General features: G+C 34.9%; 1 protein-coding gene across 1 annotated transcript in view; it reads right to left on the reverse strand.

Moving 5' to 3' along the window:
* Window positions 1–12,120: 12,120 nt before the first annotated feature.
* LOC145692621 (uncharacterized protein CG3556) overlaps window positions 12,121–21,518 on the reverse strand; it is a 375,007-nt gene continuing 365,609 nt past the window's right edge. The window contains exons 9-10 of the mRNA XM_081767946.1: window positions 18,989–19,143; window positions 12,121–15,851 (exon numbers count right to left, since the gene is read on the reverse strand). Of these exons, the coding sequence (XP_081624072.1) occupies window positions 15,790–15,851; window positions 18,989–19,143 (217 nt within the window). The 3' untranslated portion in view covers window positions 12,121–15,789. The remainder of the gene's footprint in view (window positions 15,852–18,988; window positions 19,144–21,518) is intronic.

A 21,518-nucleotide genomic window follows, 5' to 3' on the forward strand; every position in this document is an offset into this window, starting at 1 on the left:
CGAATTTTCCTTTACAGATTAGTGAATGGAATTGTCGACAGTTCAGAATATCTAAGGCTATTAAATTTTAATAGAAAATTGAAAAAAAAAAAAAAAAGTCAATTACCTTTTATTTGCAACAGATCTAAAACTATGGCACATTTAAATTCACCTGTTCTAAGAGTTTGTCGAGTATATAACAAGCTGGTACAGGACAAAGCAGACATAGATTTTGCTATGCCTTATTCAGTTTACGTAGAAACTCAAAAATAATAATTCATTATATAAGAGACTTTTAATTCCAACCCGCTATTGATTGTGGTGTTTTCAATAAAGGAGAATTCCAATTACGTTAAATCAGAGAATGCAAAACTACACTCGGGAATTTTAACTATCATTTCACTTACAGATTTCTGTAATTTCTGAATTTTTATAGTTCCAAGCTTTCGACCCTCCCCTGGAGTCTTGTTCACGGAGGTTCAAAACAGGAATAATAATAGAAACATCAAGGAATAAAAAGGAACGAACTTAAAAAAGGAAGACCTATGTTGTACAAAAAACACGTTGTCCATTTCGTCGGCGATCTCCAAATGAGGTGAAATAAAATATGGCGGAGTCAATTTGAGAGCCTTTGCTGTTCCTTATTGGAAGGTTGCCAACTCATGTTATTTTTATTGCCATGTCAATGCTGTGAAAATTTTGTAATTACCGCCTCCCATTCGTTACCCAACTATACCTTATCTAGGTTTAATTTTGGCTTTTCTAAATAAATAAATTTTCAAAACCAGCCTCTCTACGTCATTTTTAGCTCCAAATAATTTTTTTGAATCTCCTACCCTGTGTTGCGTTTCTTTTAAATGTTTCGATAAATCTGACACCAGATTTTCCGCTTTGTATTTTTAAATTCTTTGTTCTTTTGCCTATATAACTGTTTTGGCAACTGAATTTTGTTTCGTAAATACCCATTTTTTCATTGGAATCCGTCTAATGGCTCTTAAATTGGATATTGTTCTTTTCTAAAGTTTTGGGGGTGTTTTAAGGCTGTACGGAAAGTGAATTGTGTATAGACTGTATTTAATACAGTTGTCAATCTGGGAAAAATATATAATCCAATCCATTTTTTATCCTTTATGTTGGTTTCAGGTGTATCGGAACTTAAATTCCTTTTAAAAGGGGACACCGTAGTTGGTTAGAGCGTTGGATTATGTCCACGTGATCCCGGGTTCGACTCCCGGCCGGTGTTTCTCCAATTTCCGTCGTGAGGCAAAACTGGGGAGTCACGTGAATAAAAGACATGGCGGCCACTAGGTATAGACAGCTCCCGATACTGACCACGTGTTCGTCGCTAGGTTTGATGTAGTTCCACCAATCGCCATTTAACTTTTTACTTACAAGGAACCGACATGAACGTGTCATACGGATATCTAAATTAAACCAAGTCCATTCGACAAACATAACAGATATGTTCATGCATAAAATATTTGGTGCCATGGACAACAGAGTAAGTCCCTGGGGCCATTAACACTGTTAGTATAAAGAAAATCGTAGACTCGCAGTGAAATAGTTATTGTATCAACACTGTTCATTGAAAGTCATGGTTTATAGTTCATTCTCTTCAGCATGAAACAAGCTTTTCAGAAGTTCTATGTGCTGGGGCCCATAGTCTATTTGGCAACGAGAAAAATTGAAAGAATGTCGGGAAAATTCCTTCCAAAAATCCTTCCTATCAACTTTGACTGTCTCTGGACTGGTCCAGGGTAAAAGCACAAAATCCAAATGTATCTCGAAAAATACTATAAGGTATAAGAAATGAGTGTACCATGTTCTGTTTTGATAGACGGAATAGGTATGAGGGGAAAGGTTGTATACCAATACGCTCTGTACATACAAAACCGAACCTATGACCTGACCTATAAAGAGAACATAATATAAAAAATATAAACACAGTATTATTTATTCTGATATCAAGACTTGTAGCACATTCTCTGCAAGATGAAGCAAGTGTTTCAATAGTTATCACGCATATTGTTCCGTGATATGTGGAGAGGAAATTTGGGAATAAGTCGCAAAAATGTCTTCCAAAATAACTCTGTTGTGAAATTATGCGTCCTCGGAAGCGACACTGGTGCCGGTAGGAGTCAGTGTGGAAATTAAAGGACATTTGAAGGGGGGATAAAGTGCACATTCGAGAAGTTTAACATCGGGAAGTTCAAAACTTATGGGAGACATCGAATTCTTCAGAGGGGGATTTCCCACTCATCCTCCCTGGTAAGTGGCACACTGGTAGGAGTATACAATTAAATTATACTTTAAAAAATAATATGAGGTATACGGATAGGAGGTATATCCTTAAAACAAGGGAAAAGATATAGTATGACACAGTAACAACGGAATAGAGAACAAAAGGGCATGGGTGGGGGTGTTGGTGGAAAACGTGGGTGTATACCGATACAAGTGTAGCACAGCTGCTGTTTAAAGCGCTTGCTTCATTCTACAGAGAATGTGGTACACATCTTGATATAAGGATTAATAGTACTTCGTTTATATATTTTATATTATGTTCTCTTTATAGGTCAGGTCATAGTTTCGGTTTTGTATGTACAGAGCTCATTGGTGTACAACCTTTCCCCTCATACCTATTCCGTCTATCAAAACTTGGTACACACATTTATCATCCTTTATAGCATTTTTCGAAATACTCTTGGATTTTGTGCTTTTCCCCTGGACCACTCCAGAAGGGCCCAAAGTTGATAGGAGGGATTTTTGGAGGGACCCCAATACATAGCACCTCTGGAAAGCTTGTTTCATGCTGAAGAGAACTATAAACCATGACTTTCAACGAACAGTGTTGATGCAATAGCTATTTCACTGCAAGTCTACGATTTTCTTTATACTAACAGGGTTAATGGTCCCCAGGGACCTACTCTGTTGTCCATGGTACCTACCTTTTTGTGCATGAATATATATCTTCGTTATGTTTAACGAATGGACTAGGTTTGATTCCGAAGTCTGGATGACACGTTCATGTCCGTTCCTTGTGTTTTTCTTAAGTTTTGTTATGCTATTAATCATAAGCATAACTTGGCCCATATGGTTGGGGAGGGGCCCATATATATAAATTCTAAACCTTTGTCGAACCACTGCTGGATGAAGGTCTCTCCAATTCTCTTTCACACGTATCTATTTTCGGCAGTTCGTTTCCACGTTACTCCACACTGCTTCCTAATTTCGTCACATCATATTGTATTACAATGTTTTCTGGGTCGTTTTCGTTTCCTTAGGATCCAGTCAAGGACTGCTTTTGTCCACCTATCGTCAGTTCTTCTTGCAATACGGCCAGCTTCCTGCTACTTGAGTCCTTTTATTTTCGCGATGATATCGGTCATTCCTGTCATCTTCCTGATCCATGCATTTCTTTCCGTATCTCTCCGGGTTATTCCAAGCATACATCTCTCCATGCTATTTGAGTTGTATATGCTCTCTCCCTATGCAAGTTTAAGAAAGAGCATTACACATTAACAACTGATCACAGAAAGTTGTGAATTCAAACAGGCGCAGATTTTAATTCCTACTTTAGATTAGAAGCAGCAATATATATTTCAAATTATTGCGTTTGGTATAAAAATCGATTATAAAATTTGAATTTGCGGTGGCAGCTACATGGCATGAGCGCGTTCTTTTCTTTCATTATTAAGAGACAGCAAGTTTTGTTTATTGACTGTAAGATTCACAAGCTGTAATTAGAAGTATACAGTATAATATACATCGCTCACTTGTGCACGTGTAAACTTTTCTTTGTTTGGACAAAAATATATTCACAAATTTCCACTTGTGCAGGAAGTATTCGACCTTAAATTGTCAGTTTTTGAAACCAACCATGTATTTGATTCTAATGTTTTATCCAAATATTTAGCACCGTAGTTTCGAGAAACCCTCTTTGATTTTGGATCACCATTGTGTAGTTGGAGTGTGGGAATGTTATAAATACAACTCAGGCAGATATCCAGCCTAATTTTACGTCAGTTTTTGCAGGTGAGACCTAAAATTAAACCTTTCCCTTGTTTTAGTCAATAGCCGGAACGCTTTTCCCTAGAATTATTTGGCGGAACACAATGATGCAGAACGAAAAGTTCTAGGATATTAATCTGCTTAACATATGACAATAATAAACTGAAAAGACTATAAATTTGGAGCGAGACAAATACAGCACAGGAACTGAATTCGGACACCATACTGACTTACTGGAACGCAGAACTGGTGCGTTCCAGTCCATTTTAAGCCCCGCTTACTCAATCTTTCCCTGATCTTTGCCCAATCCCTCATATTGATCTGAGCCTTAAATGTTGTTAAGGAATTACCTGGAACAACTTATCAGCACAATATCCACGTATTCGTCTACCCCAGCTCATTAATAGTGTTTCTTTCAGAAAAAATCTCCAAAAAGGGTATTTTAAAAGTAAAGAGGGGTATTATAGTTAAACATATGTTTCTTGATGTCCTGATTTCTCTGAAAATTTGTCGGAAGGGTATTTTGCACTTGTGTGTATGTATATGTGGGGGGGGGGGAGCCCCGACTCACCCTCTGAAAGAAATACTGCTTATCAATAATACAAGGAAATCACAATATTAGGAAATCCAAATATTAGCTAGTAAATAGCACATTTATAACTTTGATGTAATAAGTTAATATTTCACTTACCAACGAAATGTAATGATATGGAAACTGAAGTTGAACTGTTAATGCAGCTGAAGGCTACATATACAGAAAAAAAACTTCAAACGACCTGCTCGCTGCAAACACAAACTTCAGAATAAGTCAAGTGTATTATTTTGGTTTGGGTGCCAGGGTAGCTATTAGTAACAATAACTCGTTGTTTTAACCGTACAGTTCTCCCTTTCCTCTTCACAACAATACCAGATGTTGCTATTTTTGTGACTTAACAGGGGAAGCAATAAAATTTCTTTTGTATTTAGGACCACAAGATTTCCGACAAAGAGCCGAGTTCTGTATGTCTCTGCTTATCCTTATAAAACTCACCCTGTATCCCAGACAACAGACCAACCTGTACTTCCTTTGACCACCAACGTACACCGCATCCCCTTTCTCCAGCACGCTTAAAGTTCACTGACCTTTATTAAGATGGATGTGGCAAAACATTTATTGCAAGACATTACCAGATGTGGTTAAAATCAGAGTTCCATTCCCGTTGTTATTCTAGAACTTTTTTCAGATTTAAAGACAGTTTACAGTCGAACATTTTATAATAATATTAGCATAGATAAGACAATTTTTTAAAATAACTGTCAATTGTCTAAGAAACAATAAGGGAGAAGGTATATGACCATCTCTGAACATTAGCAAATTATTGTTAGATATAGTTTAATCACAATTTTACACTGGATCTGTGACCCCCGCAAAAAAAAAAAAAAAAAAAAAAAAATGTTCAGAATAAGTCCTATCTTTATTGAAATTACAAGCATTTCTGATGTAACAGAAAAATAAAGAAATCCTGAATTTAACACTACAGTTTATAAATTATTATTACCGTCGTAAAAGAATTTGTAATATCTAAAAACGAAAAAAGCAATAAAGGGAGGTGTAAACCAATTCAGATCACATGCATCGAAAATGAGTGACAATTACCCAGCTAGTAGTAGAGGCAGTGTCAGGGCTTAAAGTGAGCTGGATCGCGCCGGCACTACGTTCCGACAAATCAGCCTATTGTCGGAATTTAGTTCGTGTGCAACACTTGTCACTTTGCAAACTTCGTGCATTAATTTTAATTAATATTTTGGTTCTGTCTATGAAAAGACTATTCATATCATTTATCAAACCAGATCAGGAAAATGGATCAAGGATTATTTACTTTCAATATTGACTGTGTTCTGGCAAATCACTGTAGATAAACATTCTGGCGAGGCGGCTATTCACTGAAGCCACTTTAAGCCCTGGGCAGTGTGTATGCCTAACAAGCAGCATTGGAAAGGTGGAGCATGGCCATGAACTCTGTTCCGACCGGCCATCCTGACTGAGTGACTGAGGTTTTACGTGGTACATTTGGTCAGGCCAGGGTCGCTGTCTTTTCACTTCCTTGCCCCTCCCTTCTCTTGGCCTTGTTAGTCGCCTAAAGGCTTTAATACAGTGAAACAAAAACATAAAATTAAGCAAAACGGTGTTGTATTCGCTTTGAGGGCAGTAGCCCCCCTTGTCCCCACCCCTAAGTTACGCCTATGCTATTAATTATCACGCCTGAGGCCAAAGGTTGCAAAATTAGAAAAACAATTTGTGTATATTTTTAAGGACTAAATATACCTATATCATGTATTTGAGTATTATTTTTTTCTTTTTGAAAAATGGGTATAAAATATTAAAATCAGTGTAATAAAATATAAAATATAAGCTAGGACTAGGGGGTGGAACACCAAAAAGTCCCTTTGCCCCGGTGAAAATTTTGCCTTGGTTCGCTCCTGCAAATATGTAACTTCTTGTTCACCTCAACCATGGGTTGGTGGACAACATGGAAATTTTAAAACTTTTCTATCGCTTGGGAGAGCTGTTTTATACTTTGATAAGGCCTTTTCTTCGTAACTGCATCTAGATATTCTATCCTTGGTCTTCCTCTTCCTGGTTTCTCTTCTACCTTTCCCTCTATCAGCACAGTGATACAATCCGAGTGTCGAATAAGATGGCCAAGCGTGCTGTTTCTTCTTTTTCCTATTATCTTCATGATCTGTCGTCCTTCGTTAGTTTCCTTTACTACGTCTTCATTCCTTTTCCTGTCGGTCCATGAAATGCGCAGTGTTCTGCGCAAACACCACATTTCAAATGCATCCAGTTTGGATATTTCAGCTTTTCTCAATGTCCACGTCTCTGACTCGTACAGCGCCAAGCTCCATACCAGTGTCTTAATAAATCGTTTACGAACGTCCAGCGACACATTTCTTGATGTTGGTAGTCCTCTTTTCCTATTGAATGCTTGTTTAGCCTGTACTATTCTGGAACTTACATCTTTTTCACTTCTTCCGTCCGAGGATATTAGACTTCCTAAATAGGAGAACGCCTTCTGTTTTCTCTTCATCTAGCCATACGTTTGCCCCTTCCTGTCCTGCTCTTGTGCACTTTATCACTTTCATTTTCTTCTTATTTATCTTCATTTTGCATGTTTTTTTTTTTCAGTTGGTCGTTCAAGTTTGAAAGTGCTTCCTGCATGTCCTCATCGTTCTCCGCTATCAGTACTATGTCATCAGCAAACCTTATTGTGCTGAAAACCTGACCATTTACTTCTACGCCTTTCTCGTTTTTCATAGCCTCTTCTATATAGACGTTGGTATGTAACTTAGTTAATACAATCAATTGATGAAATAATAAACACTTCTGACCAGAGTATATACACTGTTTATTAAAAACTAAATTCCAGTGTAACAGTTTCGACAACTTAACGTTGTCTTCATCAGACACTAACTGGAAGAGATATCTTAGAGCGTAGATATTTATATTAAAAGTGAAAGTCCTTGTGTGCATGGGAAGCCACCTGGGTCGTACTTCCCCGAGCGTCATCTTTGGGCCACCTGCCCTGACTCAATCACCCTCCCACCTGTGTTTATCTTTTCCAGACACACCTGTTGTTTATACTTGACCAATTGCCTTAAAACTTTCTCTTAATCTTCCTTTGATGCCTATTAGAAATAAATAACAGACTATACTACATAAAAATAAACTATAAAATATAACAATACATAAAACTCTATATAACTATATACAATATTAAACTATATGTAATATAAAATATATGAATATAAATTACATATAAAAGAATGTTGGAATGTATAGGAAATAAGAAGGAGAAAACAATTATGTTTAGTATTGACGTTAAAGCAATGTTTCCGAGTATAAAGAGGGATTACATAGTGAAAGTCATAGAAGAAGAGATGAAAGGGAAAGAAATAAAAGATTGGAAGAAAGAGAAGATAGTGAAAGCCTTGAGAGTAATATGGGACAATAGTTTTTGTACAATAGGGAACAAACTAGTCAAGATCAAGGAAGGACTGAGTATAGGTTCAAGATTAAGTCCAGTGTTGTCAGAACTTGTGATGAACAGATGGGAGCAGAAAGTGATAGAAGAAGGTGGAAACAACCTAATATTGTTTTGCAGATACGTGGATGACTGTTTGGGAGTATGGAGAGGAACAAAGAGACAACTGGAAAAATTCGTAAAGAAGGTTGAAGATGAAGAGAAAGGGATAAGACTGAAAATGGAAGTGGAGAACAACAACATTATAAACTTCCTGGACATGACTATAGAGAGAAAAGATGGACGATTTACAACAAGATGGTATAGAAAAGAATGTGCGGCAGGAGTTTACTGCCACGAAAGAAGTGATGTGGATTACAGCACCAAAAGAAACTTCATAAGGAATATGGAGAGAAGAATAGAAGAAATAGATACTGAAGAGGAGAGAAAGAAGGAGGACATAGAGCAGTTCCACGGTTTACTAGAGCAGAACGGGTACAACAGACAGAAGTTAAGGAAGAACAGAATTGAAAAGGAAAGAAGTAAAGGAAGGAGAAAGGAGAGAAAGGAAGAGGAGGAGAACAAATGGCACGGGATAGAGAGCATCGGGGAGAAGACAGAAGTACTAAAGAACTTACTTAGAAGAGGTGGTGTGAAGACGTACAGAAAAGGAGGAAGAAGAATTCTGGAAGTGATTAAGAAAGCGAAAAGTAGAACGAAGGAAATATGTGAGAAAGATGATGGTGTAGTGTATAAAGTGACGTGTAAGGATTGTGATATGATATACATAGGGGAAACAGGGAAAAAACTTAGGGAGAGAATTAAACAACATAGGGATGATGTGAGACTTAACAGAGAGAATAATGCCATATATAAACATGTTAAAGAAACGGGGCATGATATAGATTGGGAAGGTGTAAAGGGGCTAGAAAGGGAGAATAGACCAATGATAAAGAAATGGAAGGAAGCACGAAGGATAAAGAAAGAGAAAAGTGACAAATTAATGAATATTTTATATTATATATAGTTTAATATTGTATATAGTTATATAGTTTTATGTATTGTTATATTTTATAGTTTATTTTTATGTCTATATATATATTGCTGTATTTATAATCAGTTGTATGTAGTATAGTCTGTTATTTATTTCTAATAGGCATCAGAGGAAGATTAAGAGAAAGTTTTAAGGCAATTGGTCAAGTATAAACAACAGGTGTGTCTGGAAAAGATAAACACAGGTAGGAGGGTAATTGAGTGAGGGCAGGTGGCCGAAAGATGACGCTCGGGGAAGTACGACCCAGGTGGCTTCCCATGCACACAAGGACTTTCACTTTTAATATAAATATCTACGCTCTAAGATATCTCTTCCAGTTAGTGTCTGATGAAGACAACGTTAAGTTGTCGAAACTGTTACACTGGAATTTAGTTTTTAATAAACAGTGTATATACTCTGGTCAGAAGTGTTTATTATTTCTTTAGTGAGTTCCAGAGTCGTGATGGATAGAGTTGAATCAATTGATGTTGTGGACATCCATCCATTCATTTGCAATTAGTTTTTGAATCAGTTACTTACATCTTGTACAGTGAAACCGTCAGTACTCCAGAAGTGAATGAAATGCTCAGTCTTCTTAAATACAATATTTTTATCATTTGAAGGTTGAAGGTTTAGCTATGGAAAACCCATCATCATTGGTAGCTAATCTAGTACTTCAGATAGTTGAAAGTAGAATTTGGAAATAACGGAAACTTGGTACAGTTCGATGTTATAGGTATGTTAACGATGTACTTTTCTTGTACAAAGGATGATTCACAACTGGACTACTTATTAAAAGAATTAAATAACATTCACAGGAATTTGATATTTACTGTTGGAAAAGAAAAGGACGCCAGTCTTAGATACCTAGAGATTGACAACTGAATTAAATAGAATCTATACACAATACGGTTTCCGTACAGCCTCAAAAGACCCCAAAACTTTAGAAAAGAACATCACCCAATTTAAGAGCCATTACACGGATTCCAATGAAAAATTAGGCATTTACGAAATAAAATGCAGTTGCCAGAACAGTTATATAGGCACAAGGACAAGGAATTTAAAAGTACGACTAAAGGAAAACATTAGAGATCCAACAGCGGAAAATCTGGTTTCAGGTTTATCGAAACATTTAAAAGAAACGCAACACAGGGTAGGAGACTCAAAAAATTTATTTGGAGCTAAAAATGACGTAGAGAGGCTGGTTTTGAAAATTTATTTATTTATTTATGTAGAAAAGCCAAAATTAAACCTAGATAATAGATGGTTGAGTGACGAATGGAAGGCGGTAATTACAAAATTTTCACAGCATTGACATGGCACTAAAAATAACATGAGTTGGCAACCTTCCAATAAGGAACAGCAATGGCGCTAAAATTAACTCTGGCATATTTTAGTTCGCTTCATCTCATTTGGAGATCGATCGTCGACGCATTGGACAACGTGTTTTTTTGTACAACACAGCTCTTTTCTTTTTTAAGTTCGTTCCTTTTTATTCCTTGATGTTTCTATTCTTCTTTTTCCTGTTTTTAACCTCCGTGACTAAAGGAGAGTCGAAAGCTTGGAATTTAAAAAATTCAGGAATTACAGAAATGTGTAAATAGAATAATACGTTGAATCATTTGTGTCTGTGTTTGACGGCTTCTTGTCTGAAATCTTAGTTAAACATTCTTATTTTGATATTAATATTCTGGTTATGTTCTCTTTGTTTCTCCCTAATTTATATCGTGAAAGGCTGGGTTTATATCATTTACAAGGTTGTATTTGTATATTTGCATGTATCGTATTGTTAGTTGAATTAGTACAGATATATCTCTTGCTTGTGTTTTCTCATGTTTGTGCTATTAATTGTGTGTTTACCGTATTTTTAGTTTTTACTTTCTCTCTTGTTTTGTTGTGTATGGTAATATCTAAAGCTTGTCATTATGTAAGGTTATCGTAAATGAGAATGTTCTTTTGTTGGCCAATAAATAAATACGGGAAAACGAATATCATTTTCGAATCAGCAGAAAAGAAACTCTTTCAGAATCATCTATTACTTTTCAGGAAAGAAATCCAGTCGTTTCTTCGTACGTCGTCTCCTCAAAGTATTTGAATATCTTTTGAAATTACTGTTGTAATGGTCTTCTAATAACTAACTGATTCGTACTAGCTTTGCTATATTCAATAACTTACACTAAAAATAAAAATCACTGAGCAAAGCAACGTTTACTTATAAAGTAATAAATGTGTGACAGTTTCGCCAACAAACAACGTATTGGCTTCATCAGACAGTGGTTTTCTAAACAGTGCTCTGTTCATCAAACTCAATATGACTTTCGGGTTGGTCATAGAGTTTTATCCTCATTACTAAGATCTAGCTACGTTGTTCTGTACTCAGTTTGTTTTTACTATATTTAATTATATTCTGCCTATGACTGAGTCTCCCTTAATGACCTTATAGGTACGCTATGACAATAAGCAACCCCCTCCAAACATCTGTGAATTTGGAAGTTTCTTGCAGAAGCGCTCGTTTACTATGCGATACACTTATACTCTCTCATTTAATCATTATTCATCAATCTCTATTAGAACAGATCCAAACTCTTTACATGATCATAAGAAACAATAAAACTGACGTTTATGGAAAACACTACTACTACAAATTCAAGTTCTGTTTAGCAATAGAGCAAGCAAGTGAATTTTGTTTCAGTCAAATTATATGGATTCAATGTTAAAATCGGAAGTAGCAGAGATATATCATTTCCAGTTTCAATAGAAGGATTGAATTCTTATGAAGTAGAATTCATATCAATATATATATATCGCTATTTCTTACCCTTTCTGCTCTGATATCTGTCGACAGATAAACGGACGAAAGTCTCATGGTTTGGAAGACTAAAAAGACATCCGAATAACTACAATCAATGAAAGAGTTAATTCTATGACGTATATAATGAGGGAACTACTTTTTTCTACCATCGGTTTACTATTAATGCAAAATTATCTATTAAATGCCTGTGGAAACGACTTCAACATAAAAAAAAAAAAAAAAAAAAATCTGGTTGAACTGTTGGAGGAAATGAGGCAGATGAAAATAAATGTATGTGAGTGAAATTAAGTCGCAAAACAATTTACTTTAGGCTGTAATAATTTACAATGATACATTGGAGGTTGAATGACTTTAATCATACCATGTCAGTCTTGTACAATTTAAAACAATGTTCCTCTTCCTTCTACAACACTACCCTACCCTTCCTCTCGTACTTGAATATAACAGCTGTTATCTGCTTCAGGATAAGGACAAACCATACAGGAGTTCTTTCGTCTGACATTTTCCTTCAAGAAACGAAACATCCTGGGATTCACTCACTGGAGATTTAGTTTCGATCCCTGGTGAGAGTACATATGGATCGATTTCCTCGTTAAGCTATAGGAAGTTCATACAGGTTCAATATTCACAAAAGAGAAATAAACAAATCATCCATTACAAAATGTAATTGTTAACACAGTAATTTAGAGTAACAGTGCGACAATGTCTTCCCTACAATGTTTTATCTCACTTTACAAAATATTTATATTCGATGTGATTTTATCTCTCTCTGATTTCAGTTTCCATGTATGGGAATAAATTGTTTCAAAATTTTATTTAAACACTTAAAACTTTAATTGTATTTTCATATTATGTTGTCTTAGTTAAGAGAAATGATGTTAGATCTAGGAACTCCAAATTCTAAATTTAAAATTTACCTTTTTTTATTTTTTATTGAATGTGTGTTAACTGTTCATAAAACATACTTTGTTTCCAGTTGGTAGTTATTTGAGATTTGTAATTATAAATTGAAATATTTGAAGATTTTGATAATAGATTACAATATGCATTTAAATTATCTAAACTAATTGTAAAATATTTTTATCATACGTGTAAAACTGGAAAAATGTTTACAAATACTTTTTGTAATATTGAAATAATTTTGTTCATCCGTTCTTTTTAAAGAAGCCTATAAGAACTCAATCTGTGAGTTCCAATAGCTAACGTGACTGCTTTTTTGAGTTAAGGAGTCGATTTCCTTGGAATTCGGATGTTGTGTGTGTGTGTGTTTTAATATGTTTAATTCATAACATTGTGGTATTTGCTAAATTGATACTTTATTACAAGTAATTTTCCACCTCTTTCACTTACGTAATGATGTCTGTGAAGAGATGTTATCTCTCAGAATTACTTAAATGTGATTCCATTGTGAAGATCGTAAAAACAATGATTATTAAAAGTATCAATATTAATATTTTGTGCACTTATCGATATCTTTGTCTTTTCATCGTTATAACCGAGAGCTTTTATTCTCATTCTTCAGCGAATAACCATTTGTCGTGATAGAGCTTCTCCAAGTACTTTTCAGGGTGGAATCGTGAAGTCATCCGCGTCGTGGTACGTCCTTATCCTGATGTAAGCTATAGACAAAGCTGAACTACGTAGGCGGCGTTTGAGCATTCTCTCAATGTAAACTTATTCTACAATAATGAAATAATTCTAATTTAGCATTTCTATAAAAGTACCTGTTATTTTCAGAGTTAGTGATGTTATTGTTCACCATGTAATAGCGTTTTCTCTTTCTTCTCTTAGATAAAAAAAAAAAAAGTTCAAACATAATCCAGACATATTATACTAGCAGGCACGATAAAAGCCAAGTTGATATAATCACTAAACCTTTCTCATTATTCTTAAATTAGACACAAACCATTATTTTTTTCGTTTCTTGATAATATTCACGATTTACCAAACAATTTTCATATTTCATATGTTTCAAACATTGATCCTCTGAATGGATTCATTTTCATGGACTCTTCAGCAGTGCATAAAAGTTTTGTGATTTTTTCCCCAAATACACTTGAAATCATTATTTACATTCATGTTTGGTGGATGGAGAGGTTCCAGCCACAATCAACACGCTGTTAACAGTTGAAGAAAATATCTTAAATTGTAAAAAATTCAACCTCCTTTAACAAAATTCTCTTAGCGCTAGTAATTTTGTTTCGACAAAAGTGTATATACAGACAGCATATTTTAACAATAGCTGTTCTTTCGATTTTTTGTTTCGGAGAATTAACTGTTAAGATTAGAAAGCAGTTAACTGTGAAAAATATAAATTAGTAATAGGCCTACATTTGATGCATAAGTAGAGTATAAAATAAAGAATTAAAGAAAGGAGAAGCTCCAAATGCCGCCAGTGTTCTGTAGCGTGAATGATAGACACAAAAACATAGTCTTATTGTCAAGGAAGATTAGATAATTGCTGCCACAATTAATATGCACACAACAATGCTTTGAGATCGTAATAATATTACACATATTGCAACAATATAATTACAAACTGTACAGTCTTCAATTTTCCTTAAAATATTTTGATAATCAAAAACTTCCCTTAAAACAAACTTGTGATACAATGTGCAGGACTAACTCCCTACCTGATAAATGGTCCAATAGTGTACAAAACAGTACAGTTCAAATCTTACAAAACTTCATTCAAATACAAATCATTAACGGTTTTCTTACAAGTAGCAGCCATTGTTGGAACACGAACGTAATGTTTATCGTGTTCATCAGTTTCTGAACACGTCTTGTTAGCTCAGCAGATGTTTCGTTCCACGAACTCATAGCCTGGCGTACATTTCAGTCACAAAGTGATTGAAACAGAAATGACTATGCTTGAAATATTGATAAGGCTACTTTGTGCAAAACAGTGAAACGAGATGAATTATTTTTTGCGTTTTAGACAAGACGAAAGTAAATCATGTCTCAAAAGAAAGGAATTAATAAAATTCTATAAAACTTTAACTAGGCCTACCTCTAGAGAAATAAACTGACTTTTTTTTTAATATTACGCTAATGGTTGGTCCATCTTTATTTAATTATTTAAGTCCTTTTTCTTGTAATTTGAACACAATCCCAGCCGCCTTAATATTATAAACGCTTCTTATTTATTTAATTCTAGAGCTCTACCACATGTTTCCTGTAGTATTGGACACATGTATAATAATGTTCGTTATTAACAGATAATAACATCCTCCATCAAAAGTATTTATTCTAATTCCTACGCAACAAACAGACAGGGAACCATGTAGAAGCACATTCTCATCCATTCGTTCACATTTTGAGAAGTGAGCAAGCGACGTGCTAATGCTAAGCGTTCGCCCACTGTTTATGTTGGTTATACGCAGAAAAGAACTAACATCTTATTTTAAAGGTATCTTCCTCATCCAATCACTTGATCCATCAGAAGAAACTGTTTCTAGGAAGGAAGGGTCAGACAGCAATAGCACAGCTCGGATTCTGCCAGAATTCTAAAATTCATTTGGAGTGGGGAGGGTCTGGTACTCTTGATGTTTCTACATACGGGGCAGTGTGCGTATGGTGGATTTGGGAGCAGATTCTGACAAAATCCTTGAACATTGAAAATGTCTTTGATGACAATGAGTTATGTTGATGAATGACATATTACTAAAACATAACAACAACAACAATTGATCATTTCTTAATGACAGAAAAAGAAGTCGACATTTACATTGGAGAAAGAACTTTCCACACTTTCTCTGAATTGAAACGCTTCTTCAATATTCAAAGTGTTTGTGCAATAAAACACAAACAAAATAAATGTATGTAAAAATTATAGAAGTAACAAGTTGACTGTTCCCGCGATCGGATGTAATTCCTTGCAACGAAAACAAAGAATTTGTCTATTCACTTCAAAAGAAATCTTCCACTCACTTCGTTTCTTCAATCACAATTTACAGTTTTTTGAACCAAAACAGAAAATTATCTCCGTCTTCAACAATCAGATCATCCACTCCTGAAAAAAATGAATAAAATAATGTTAGTCAAGATTATTTATCGTTCCTTAATACGTAAATCATAGTGATAATTGATTCTTGATGTGAATCCTTGTATTCATTCTTACTTAAGCTCTTAATTTAAACCATTGTTTAATAATGTACCATTCCTTCAATGGTAATTGTATGGTCGTTTATGCAGAAACATTCCAGAAACTTTCCTCACTTGTTTCATTTGAATATCGTTTTTCACGTTCTTTTCCTTATTTCCGAAAGCCATATAGTTCTTTCCAACTGATATGATACAGAGGGACATAAATTACTGTACCTAATAAATGACTTAAGTATGCGTGCTTCCGCCAGTAATTTAAGCAAGAAATGATTTAGGCATGGAACTTGGAGTGCTTATGTTTTGCGGTGACTTCTAATATTATAGGGTGGGTCAGACTCAATTAGCCAGTTTAACCAATCAATCCAACAACACACAGAGAAACGAGGAAAGAGCTACAGTTACTGAGGGAAACTCTCATCCCAGAACTTCATACACAATAGAACTTTTAATGTTGTTTGTACACCGTCAAAGAAAGCTTGAACAAGACCATTCAATACCTCAAATTTACACGTTCAAAGGAATATTTTACTGATTTATTTATTTATTTATTCACTTTCCATTGGCCCCAACGAGCTAATGCTCACATTAAGGGGCAGTACAATCCACTACGTACATATTTCAATAATAATAATAAAACATGGCAATATATGTTTGTCATAGACTAAAAAGAGACAAATAAAAGAAAGAAAAATAAAAAAAACAATAATGGAAATAAAGTACAATTAAATATGTATATAAGAAAAGGAAATACATGGTAACTACTACATACACGAAACAATAATAGAAATTCAAAATATTGCATAAGATGTTAACTAGAATAACAATATATGAAATACATGAACAGAAACTTTTATAGTTATGGATTATGTATGTAATTTACATTAACAACAAATTTAGGAAAATATCATATAGTGTGACAGTTATTTACAGTGAGCTATAGACTGTTCGCAGTAATGCCGTGTCACCTGTTTCTTGAATATATACTTACTACAACAATTTTTAAGTTTATTTGGAAGACCGTTATACATTTTGAGTAGACTGTATTTGACACTCTTTATGCCATAGTTAGTTGAGTTTCTTCTTCTTATATGTAATGCATTTCTACGTCTGGTATTGGATTCATGATTTTCTTTTTTTTATTTTATTTATTTATTTTTTTTAGCTTGAGATTAAAATGTGTCTGGGAATTTATAATTTTGTAGATTAACATACTTGTTTGAACTTTTGTAATTAAATTTAGTGGTAACATTCCTGAGATCATGTGCAAAATTTTGCTGGAATATCTGGAAGGTAATCCATAAATTGACTTTATTGCTTTCTTTTGGAGAATTACTAATCTCTTTATATCTGATTGCCTTCCATTCTGCCAGATTACCGATAAATAAGATAGGTGGGATTGTATGAGTGAATAGTATACTGCTCTAACACTTGAATTTGGTACGATATTACGTAAACGACTGAGAACTCCCACAACTAGTGATATCTTCTGTGTTAACATTAATATATGTTTATCCCATTTCATATTTTCATCCAGTACCAGACCTAAGTATTTTACACTACTTGCTCTGAGTATAGTCAATTCATCTACCTGTAGTTTGCCAGGGATCTGTGTTTTAAATGAAGACTTATGAAACACTAGAAACACTGTTTTGGAGGGATTCAGCACCAATTTGTTTTCACAAAGCCAGCGATTTAAAATGTTGCACTTTCATTTGTTGCCGGAAGTGAAAAATAACTTGGGTAACACATTGACTGTTTGCCTTCGTAGAGGAATGAACAGAAAAATCAACGAAGGGAAGTTTTCGTTACCATCTTGTTAAAATTGATTATTTACAATAACATTGGGAAAATAAAAACAAAAGTTCAAGACTTCCATTGTCATTAAAATTGAAAACTGATTAGACTGACGCGAGTACAGTCTGCAGAGGAATAAAGTTCTCTGTTGAATTTCTCCTGGAGGTTCAAGGGATGCTCATGCCACTGGTTCGGAAAAGGTTCCCATAAAACTAAGTAATCAAAACTGTCAAGGTTTTGAAACAGTTCCGCCACTGACAGAGAATGTAGACATTGAATTTTGTAAATATATTTTCTATAATTGTTTTAACTTAGACTCATCTAGTTTTTATTTAACTAATTACTATTGACTGTTAGCGTGAGTTGCGCTTATTTTCTTAAACTTCTATGTCATTAAACGTGTCTTTACTACGTGGCAATTCAAGCAACACAGCGTTCTACTTTCCATTTTTACTTCACCTGCTGCCTCCAATAAGATTACATGTAGCATTGGCTATTCAGTTTCAGATTAAGTTTGTTTAAGAATAGACCAAAAACGCATGCAATGTTACATTATGCCCTTCTGTATGTAGTAGAGAAGTCTGAAACATAGGACACGAAAACTCCGGCCGGTATTGGCAACCTAATATTTTGTTTGGCAATAGATATCTGGTTTCTCTTTGTTTGCCTTGGTGATCAAAATCTCTAATCTAGTTCCTGGATTCAGATTTGAAATTTTGTACCCTGATGTAGCTCCTAATTAACAGCGATTGAGACTTAAATTAATAAATAGTAGAACTTGTAGGCTAGGCAAAGTTAGGTTAGGTAACTGTAAATGGCATTTCACATCTCACACTTTAGGATGGCTTTCTGAGAATTAAAGTGTTTATTAGTTTAGGATGTTAGATTTAGTATTTCCATTCATTGGGTTTAAGGGTTAACTTCTGGAAGATAGTTTACAACTTTTATGCAAAACACTTTTACTAAGCGAACAACGTATACCATGATATAGAGAACAAATATAAATAAAGCGATTTACTCGCTGATGCTACTCGTACAGTCGTAAGCAAAGGTGAATACGCCACCTACACAATTCGTTTTGTCGAAAATTTCAGAGAGTGTGAGCCCATTTCCTGCCTCTTTGATTTAAAACAAAAATGTTGCTTAACAAGCTTACTTTATGAGAATAGAAATTATGTAAAGTGGGCATTCTCTTTTCCTAGCGTCTGTACTCATCCCAAAAGTAAAGACAAAGACAATCTGTGATCATACCTCCAGGCGCTACTAATGTCGTCCCTGGAGGACTGGAAGGATCAGGAAGTGTTGGCATTCGATAAAGGAGCCAGTAGTGGTAACCAATCGGCTGCTCTTTGAATCCGTTAATTGTGTGCACGTAATGTCCATTAGGCCAAACGGATGATGAGAACCTGAAAAGAACAATAGAAAAAAAATGAATAATGTGCTAAACAATCAGATGTCGAACCTTTACATCCTTGACCCGTGATTATTTTCCTATGGTTTTTCTAAACTAACAGCACATAACATCAGATAATAATAATAATACGAATTAGGATTATTTTGCTTGGTTCATGCCTGTTTGGCATATTTCTGTTTCGTCCATAGCTCTGGTAGCAACTTATTATCTTTGTGTCAGATGTGCAAAATAGGGAATCCTATTTGGCCTATTCCTATTTTACTCAATTTCTCGGAAGAGGGATGGGACTTTTGAGTACTTTTTGTTATATATATTTTCCCCAACTTAACACTCAAAGTCAAAACAAAAGCACAAACTGAGGCACAAATTACATTTGATTCCTAGCACGTCAACTGTAGAAACGCTAATAAGACATACATAGCAAAAGGAAGGAAAATAGTACAAAGTAGTTACAAAAAATGTCAACATTTCTGATGCAACAACAAACACCATGACCCAATTTCAATAATGTCAGTGATTACATACATTGAACATAAAATGCATGTAATTACAAAATACATTGATTATGGTTATTGTATAATTCATCATATTCAACCGTTCAAGCTTCCAAATGCAACCAGTGCTTACAACATCTACACTGTTTCAAGTGTATTTGTTGGTTTTCCAACCTGATTTTCAATATTCTGTGCATATCAAGTGATCTAGAGTTCAATGTGAGTAGCCTTTTCAACTTTAATTACGAACATGGTACTTTCGTTTTCACTTCATAAGCAAGTGATCTTCTTCTTCCACGATTTAAACTTAAGAACAGCACAATTTTTACACAAAATACTACTCACATTTAATTCCGAATGAAGGAACTAGAAATTAAATTATAATTTAACAGGACCCGCTTTTCAATTTCTAGAAATTTCCGTTGGCTATATGATATGTGAACTTCCAGCTCAACATGGGATCCGACCCACAAGAGTCCCCAACAGAAATCAATTTGGATCCACTGCTTCTGTCGGATATATATGATTCATATCTGGTATTTGTTGTTTGAAACCGGTATATAATGTTTATCTGTCCTGTTATTTCGGACTGCAGTCAGGACTCAGTAGCACCCCAAGTCCGTTTTAATAACATTAAGCACGTGCACTGGACTGGACAGAAACTGAAATCAAGGAGTGACTGTTATGTCTAAATCGAGATACAGAGTCGTATTTTTTTTTTCCTATGCAAAAAATGAATCTTTGAGGCTGGAGATTGGACATTATACAGGGACTTCGGAAACAACAAGATATTTAGAGCGGTGATTCCTGTCACCAAAATAAAACAAGAAGTATGGATTAACCTTTCTGTAGAACTGACTCGTTTGGACGCTAGGGCCATCTAAAAGTTTGTTGAAAAATGAAATGCAACCATTAGTCGAGAAAGAGATGTGGGTTAAAGGCATTGGGCGGTATTCACAGAGAATTCGTTAATCAATAGTTAGTCCCCGACTGGTTAGTGACATACTAGCTCTTCACTAAGGAAGGTGTACTTTTTGGTATTCAGAGTCTACTTTGAGTACAATTAAATAGATGATTTTGGTATGATTAACTAATATAACTGCAATGCATCATGTGAGAAAAATAAATGTGGCAACTACGGAAAAGACATGTGCGCATGCGTAGTCGGTAAAAATGGAAATACATGAAATCCGAAATGTGTTGCACAAGCTAAACCGTGAGTAAAAGATTAGCCTCTGCCCTAGATTAATTAGTCACATGTGATTAACTTCGTCAAATACTACGTCCTAATCAGAGACTCTGAATACAATTTTGATAACCATCCTTTAGTCAATCCTTTAGTATGGCGTTAATCAGACGTCAAAGCGACTCTGCATAAGGCCCATTATCTTTAGCTTTAGATTTAATTAATGTACGGTGGCTCAGTGGTAGAGCGCTTACCTCTTATACGTGGGGTCCCTGATTCAATCCCCAGCCAAGTAAGTTGTCCTCTAGTGACATCGGAGTACTTCCGTTTCCTTCCACTTTCTCATTCCACCAATTCTTCCATCATCATTGACTTACTTTAATCATCGTCTCTCTCAGCCTCGAGAGGATAATCGTGGGACGTTAAACTCAGAGGTTTCATTTCATTTTCTAATTAATGTACAACTGAATGTGATGAAGGGTTACTCTTAAACAAATTACGAAATTCCTTAGATATTGTACCCACAGTAAAGGCAAAATACAAAGGATACCCACAGTTGAAACAGGCCATATGAGGTCCAAGTGCTTTGTGGAGATTTGTATTTCGTGAAAAGTACATTCGGAAGAAATTGATACAGAATCTATCCATATTTGTAGATAAAAAAAAAGAAATCAAATATATGATTCA

Source organism: Thermobia domestica, chromosome 8 (assembly GCF_964235325.1).
Source record: "Thermobia domestica chromosome 8, izTheDome1.hap1.1, whole genome shotgun sequence".
NCBI lineage: Eukaryota > Metazoa > Arthropoda > Insecta > Zygentoma > Lepismatidae > Thermobia > Thermobia domestica.